This window comes from Protomyctophum bolini (assembly GCF_963924005.1).
Source record: "Protomyctophum bolini genome assembly, chromosome: 12".
NCBI classification, from domain to species: Eukaryota; Metazoa; Chordata; class Actinopteri; order Myctophiformes; family Myctophidae; genus Protomyctophum; species Protomyctophum bolini.
Window position 1 is genome coordinate 41,910,299 of NC_137873.1, and position 7,114 is coordinate 41,917,412.

General features: G+C 42.9%; 2 protein-coding genes across 2 annotated transcripts in view; both read right to left on the minus strand.

Moving 5' to 3' along the window:
- Window positions 1–551: 551 nt before the first annotated feature.
- tmem236 (transmembrane protein 236) lies at window positions 552–3,153 on the minus strand (the record flags this gene model as incomplete). Its single annotated transcript, XM_080777538.1, has 4 exons — window positions 552–1,189; window positions 1,477–1,600; window positions 2,475–2,547; window positions 2,900–3,153. The coding sequence occupies 4 exons, from the start codon at window positions 3,151–3,153 to the stop codon at window positions 552–554; spliced, it is 1,089 nt and encodes a 362-aa protein (XP_080633664.1).
- Window positions 3,154–5,930: 2,777 nt separating this feature from the next.
- Window positions 5,931–7,114, minus strand: part of stam (signal transducing adaptor molecule (SH3 domain and ITAM motif) 1) — a 25,602-nt gene continuing 24,418 nt past the window's right edge. The window contains exon 15 of the mRNA XM_080777352.1: window positions 5,931–6,979. The gene's annotated coding sequence lies outside the window, so the exon portion shown is untranslated. The remainder of the gene's footprint in view (window positions 6,980–7,114) is intronic.

A 7,114-nucleotide genomic window follows, 5' to 3' on the forward strand; every position in this document is an offset into this window, starting at 1 on the left:
GTGACACAAACACAATTCCCCATGATTCATGGCTTCACAGGTTGAGTAGGATAATCCATAGAAAAAAGTTGTTTTGTGGTGAAGTATTCATATAGTCCAACTCAAGTGAGTCAAGTCTTGAGCTCAACCTATTCCCATAATTAAATATCCAGGTCATTTTGGCAGTTCCTAAACTATTACCAAGGTTAACAACAGTTAAAAATGGCAGACAACATGGGCAGAACTGTGGTAGGCTAAACTAGGCCTACAATAGTGATATATTTAATGTTGCATTGCTTTATATAAGATATTTCCCTGATCAATAGGCTATGTTGCTTTCAGGTCTCAAGACAAGTCGTTGCAAATGATTCAAGCATCACGTCCTGATGTTCATGACTTAAGTCTGACATGAATCCAAGTCTCAAGTCTACAGCTCCGACCAACAGTGCATCCCCTGGGGTGCAATACAATTACAACGCAAATAAACTGTTCAAAAGATCATTTCACATCTGATAGATGGCTTCTTGCCTTGCTAGAGAGGAAGAACATGCATATCCAATCCCAAATCCTGGTTAAAACATGCTCTCTCTTTTGAAAATCTTCAGCTTGGTCAGGTATGTAAAGTAAACATAAGTCAGGCACACCAGCAGGTTTTTCATTGGATACAGGATGGGCGTCACGTAACCGAACACAGCGATCAGGGCTACTCGCACAACAAGGAAAGGCAAGTCCTGCAGAAGGACGCCAGCGAAGGACAACAGGGGGTTCTGGGGCGTAACGACCAGCCTAAGAGTGGACAGGAAGACCAGGATGAAGACGGGAAACACCCATGCCGAGTAGAACACCGAGGTCTCCCCCGCCACCCGCAGCATCTCCACCGCGTCCAGCCAGAAGAGGAAGCTATCGACAAACACCGCTGCCCTGCCGTCCCTCGCCCACAGGAAATGGAGCGGGCCGGAGTAGGACCGGGGCCGCGACGAGTAAAGGTACGCAGCGCTATTGGCGGACCGTGAGGCGACCGTCGAGTGGCTGCGCGTGTCGTCCTGGTCCCGCCACCCCCCTGTGGTGCTGCTGCCGCCGTTCCTGACCTCTGGCTGGCCCGGCGGTGACCCGTTCTGGCCCCTGTCGGAGTACAGCTGGCCCGATACGGTGCTCACCTGCTCCAGGTGGGTGAGGACGGGCCCCGGCGAATCGACGTCCACATCGCCTCCTGATGCCGGTGACACACATGCACACAGGACACAGATGGTTATATGCTAAACATGTACATGCTATAGGGTGAGACCGATCTTGTGATTGTGACAATAGCAATCCGTCTAAATTCACTGCAGTGCAGGTGATAAAAGGGACAGTCAGGTGGAACAGATTACTATCAGTGTCTATAGTGATCCCAGAGGAGACAAACTCTGTGAGCACTTCAAAACTTGGGAGAACATATCCTTCAGTATAATCTTGTGCCTGCCGTCCTCAGAGACGCAGGGGAAGTGTGGGCCTTACCTTGTCCGGTGAGATTGCACGGGCGAATCCTGTCTATAATATCCACACAGATGAGAGAGAAGAGAACCAAGGAGACGGGCAATTCTGTGAAGTGATCAAACCTGTGGCCTCTATCCACCTGTACCTAGAGCCCATAGCAGGTAAAAAAAACAAACAATTAATGATCGTCAGAAACTATGAAACGATGTTTGTATGGAAAAGGAATCATTGAAATCGAAATCTGTTCAATAGTGATTTGAAAGCATTACAAATGTAATGAACCGATCAACTTTTATTATCCGTGTCATACTCACAAAACACACAAAGATGTAAATAAATAATAAACACGAGTTAAAGATATACAGCATGAGATGCATAAATGCACACCGGTAATACGTTATAACATTGTGATGCCAATTAACCCTTTGGTGAGATGCCATTATTTCATATATTTACACGGTTACAAGCCGTTTTAGAATAAAAAATAAGTAATTACACGACAACGCAACCTTTGTGTTTGTGTCTCATTCCAGCTAGGAGAATGGCATGTGGGTTTGAGTTAATGGCCAACCAGTCATGTTCACTATGGGTTACTGAATTACCCACACATTACTGTCTTGTGACAAGAGGCACATTCCCAACGCATTTCCTGGATTTACTTTTTCTATGCGCAGTGATTACACAACAACCCACCGGAAAAAAGCATTACGTGGAAAAAACATCTATGAGTTAAAGAAATATATTAGAAGCTTTTCAGGTTTTCTTTTCTTTTTTTTTTGGTGTGGCTCAATGTACCATGTCAGATATCAATGGCACATGAATTAACTGTAATATCCTGCCAGCCCAACACCTTCTCTTACACAAGGTAAAGTGGGCTCGTGTTAATGTGGCAATGAATGCACTTATATCTCTTGTCTTGAAGGACCCCAACGGAGCATGACAGAACACAGAAAATCTCCAAATGCCTCTGGGTGATTATTATATGACGTGATCAGTCTCGACGGTCGGTGTTACCTTACCTTGGAGCCCGCTATGAAAATGGCAAAACACGGCAGTGTACACAGGAGGACGTAGGCCAGCGCAGTCGGCCTCCTGGAAGAAAAACAAAATTGCTGGATTCACTATTCAGTTCACATTTCACTCAACGCCCAAGCACGGCCGGTAATCACAAGAACATATGCCTTGATTCCAATTAAGCAAACAAAGCTCTGATCCTTCACAGTTTACACATGCATATACACAGTTCTGTGGTATATTTTATTACCTTACTCGAATACTTCCAAATTCCAGTACTATTAATTCTACTCCACTACATCTCAGAAGCCAAATTTCTTTTACTTTTAAATCCACTACAATTATTTGAAAACTTTAGTTACTATAGTCAGTTGGGGGAGATTTTATAATTTAGACCTTGAACAGCTATAAGATCCTCCTCTCCACTCACCACTGTGTGATCTCGGTGATGAAGCGGCGCTGCCTCAGGATGACATACTTCAGGGGAACCCACACCAACAGGGTCACGGAGGTCACGTAGGCCACGGACGCCGCCACCACCAGCCAGTAGGCCGTGGGGTCGCGACCCCGCACGTCGTGCATGAGCGTGGCGAACCTCTCCATGACCACGAAGACGGGCACGCAGAGAGCGGCGAACTGCAGCGCCTCGTAAAGGACCAGCTTGACCGTCTTCCCGGAGAGCATGGTGGTGGTCGGTTCGGTTCTGGTTCCGCCCGAATGAATGTAAACCTTCCAAGATCCTTGCAGAGTTTTACCGGGCGGGCGGTCGGAGCTCGGGACCGGAATAAGAAAACAAAACAATCCCAACAACAAAACAGTCCCAAAATGACTCCCACCACCACAAAAAAGGAAGCAGTGAACCCTTGGCTGGACTCTGCTCAGTGACATCGCTTACTTTGCAGTGAGAAAAACCGGCTTTCTTTTTTTATTGCTGAGGTAATGATGTGTGCTCGTCATTTTATGAGCTCACAAAGATGAGCAACTCTTATAACCTCAAGAACACAGCAGTTCACGTTGAGCCCATATGGTTCCATTATAAAAAGGTGTGGAAGTGACTTACTTAATATTATGACATAAGCACTAGTGAGATGAACAGAACAGGGGGGGGGGGATAAATTCCATAGAGATATCAAACTACTATGAGATAATAAAACAAATATGTGATAAATACTATAAGATTTCCACTCTTTGGCAACTACTTAATGTAAATGTTGGAGTTAATGAACACCCAGCTCCACAATAGTGGTCACATTACATTTGATCTCCACCTAGTGGAGATCAAATGTACTGTAATATGTTGAGGCAAAACGAATGAAAGTCTCGTCTGTAATTGTATGTATGGCAGCATAGCTATTCTTTGCAACCTCTATTGTGTTGCCGTTTCACAACAATTCTACGAAATGAAAAAAAAAAAAAGTAAGTAAGGGCCAAACATGAAATCAAGCAAAAAGCAGCATACAATTTCATAATGCCTTTGGCCTGTTTTTTTCTTATTTTATTGTATTGTGAATACCAATAATTAATGGTTAAAATATTACATATAAACAGCAGGGTACAACGTTAAACAGAACCTTTACAATAATGACTGTTGTCTTGTATTTTTTTCTTCTTTAAATTAAAAACAGGCAGCATCTCATTTTCTGTACAACAGTTAAATCAGGGGCTGCAGTCCATCGCCATCAGTCGTGGTGCAAAAAACCAAAAAGTGACACAATTGAGATGAACTGGCTCGTGGTCCCACGTACGGTTCCTTTTGCTACATACGAGTATAATGAAGAACCTCCCTCTTTGTTCAAACGGATAGTTTAACACTGACATTATCGCATCAAGCAGAAGGCAGCAAAGCTGTGTGGTCTCATCTCGTCAGATCTCTACCGAAAACCGCAAACGCTTAAAACCTATACAGGTTCCCGAGCAGATAGCAGCCATAGTTAGTTGTGAAACTTGAGAGTTGCACAAACATTTTACGTGGCGATTGGGTGATTTGTGTTCTTAAGGCGGAGAGGGGGGAGTGGTCATGGCGAGGTGTTGAAAGCATGCTTGAAGGGCAATTTTGTGAGAGAAATTGAGACTTGATACAATTCTAGATTTAACTGCAAATTAATTCAAATGTGGGGGGGAAACGTTTCCATTAATGCATCATTGAGAACCGAATGGATACAATGGCAGTAGAGGTTACGCCTAGAAAAAAATAAAATATGAATATAACCAAAATCAGAATTCACAATAATTCTATGGTCTAAAAACCTTCAATACATGACTGTATGTGAACACAAACTCTTTCTAAAATAGATATTTAAATTGTTTTTGAATAAACATAAATTAACAAAGAAATTATACTTAAAAATGTACATTTTTATCCTGCGACAAGTTTTGATATCGCTCCGTTAGCTGACCATTTTGAATGTTTCTCTGATTTTTTTACGTTACCTGGTGAGGTAAATGTTATTCTAAAAGTGAAATATATAGAAAATCCCCAGTTCTGTTCCACAGCACCTCCGTTTGGTTTTTAACCCATTCTGACCGGGAACCCGTTTTGGTGTTAGCATCATGTTATGCTTTAGCTATTGAAAAACAGCAGATCTACAAGCTCATAGCGCGCCACCGAGTGGCGCGCTACGAGCTTGTAGGTCTGCTAAAAAAAAAATTAATCGAAGAACGACTGACATTTTTTTTAAATCTGATCTCAGGTCAGAATGGGTTAATCAGACCAGTGTGTGTCCAGTGGAAACCTCGTATGAATCTGATCTCAGGTCAGAATGGGTTAACAGAGGTGCTCCAGAATGTGTCGACTTGATAAGACAAGTACAGGCAGCCATATATAGACTTATACTTATGCCATAGAATCAATATGCTGTGATTTATGCACCTACGCGTATAGCTTTACTTATGCACCTCAACGCTTGTCACGTTTAAGAGGAAATGTTTGAAATGTATATTCAAACGACTCCATTATTTGACCCCCTACAGTACACTAGTAAGCAGCTCCGGGACGTACAGTAGCATCTAACGGACAAAACACAGAGAGAAATCTCCACTTTCTCACATTAAGCGATTCAAATATACAACTAAGTTAGGTAGAGTATCACATACGCCTCATGTCTTTCACCACACACAATCACACCGTGTACTGTTTGTGCATTTAAAATAGCATAACAATAAACAGACAATAATTCCAAATATAAATTAAAATGCACTACAAAAAAAACCCAACACTGACTTAAGAGATGCTTTAAAGACCGTGGAGAGGATTGAGATGGCTCAACTTTTTAAATCGCAACGACTCTGGTGGGGGTTGAGCACGTTAATTAACCCATTCTGAACGGGAACCCATTATGGTGTTAGCATCATGTTATGCTTTAGCTATTGAAAAATAGCAGATCTACAAGCTCGTAGCGCGCCACCGAGTGGCGCGCTACGAGCTTGTAGGTCTGCTATTTTTGAAAAATCGAAGAGCGACTGACATTTTTAGAATCTGATCTCAGGTCAGAATGGGTTCATCAGACCAGTGTGTGTCCAGTGGAAACCTCGTATGAATCTGATCTCAGGTCAGAATGGGTTAATGGTGGGGTTTGAGCACGTTAAGGGCTGAAATATGCTTCTGAAAACGCATGGAAAACTCTCACCGTACGGGCAAATAAACGAAACGAGAATTAAACCTTATTTTTAAACACAACCTTTATCTACTACTTCACCGTCGCTGTAAGTCACTCACAGCACTCTATGGGCAAAAATATGCAAAAAAAAACAGCTACAGTATACTGTCATCTTGTGCTGTATCCGTCTCTGTTACAAAACACTGCAAAACGACCAGCACATTTTTCTTTTGTTTAAGATCAGGTTTCCGTGGTTGAACATGGGTTTCCATTCGAGTAATTTATTCATTCAGTTTTCTGAGCATCTCAGTTTGCTGAATGCAACATGTGTTACGGTACACACGTGAAGTGTTGCACGTGCGTATGTCAGCAGACAACATATGTATGCGAACATGGGCTCGTGCATGTTTGCAGGCACGGAAGCATGCTTCAGGCTTTAACGTGGACCCTGACAGGCAATAGCTGGAGCCAACTATTAACAATAAAACCTTCACATCTAGGATTGCTCAGCATTGAAGGATGAATCTGTAGTATGAGGAAGAAAAGAAAAAAAGAAACCCAAAAAACACTTTAAAACGAAACAAATACACTTCTTCTTCTAAAAAAGAACGCAACCATTTTGATGGGTCACATCTCACCGCTGTGGGGGGGGGGGGGGGGTTTCGTTTGGCATTGAGGGTATTCTGTCAATTCATACACTTTGGCTTTTTTACACAGCTGACTCTCCTTCCGTTCACACACACCGCAGAATTCACCTTTAAGGCTGAGCACTCAGAGAGTCGTCGCTGCTGCTGCCGCCCTGAGGCAACACAACACGCCGCCGGGCTTCACTAATGGTACAGTACAGTACAGTATTTACAAAAAGGTGACGTTGCATGCTCCAATTTCTTCATCGTTTCCTTTTCGCTCCTCTTCTAAAAAACAAAACAAAAAACAAAGTGTCTTCAGTACGAGTCCTGCAGCCGACGACGACATACACGTGACGTAGTAGTCTAGAATGTTCCGTCACTAAAAGCTCAGTATCCTTTTCTTTTTCCTCCCCCGGAGAA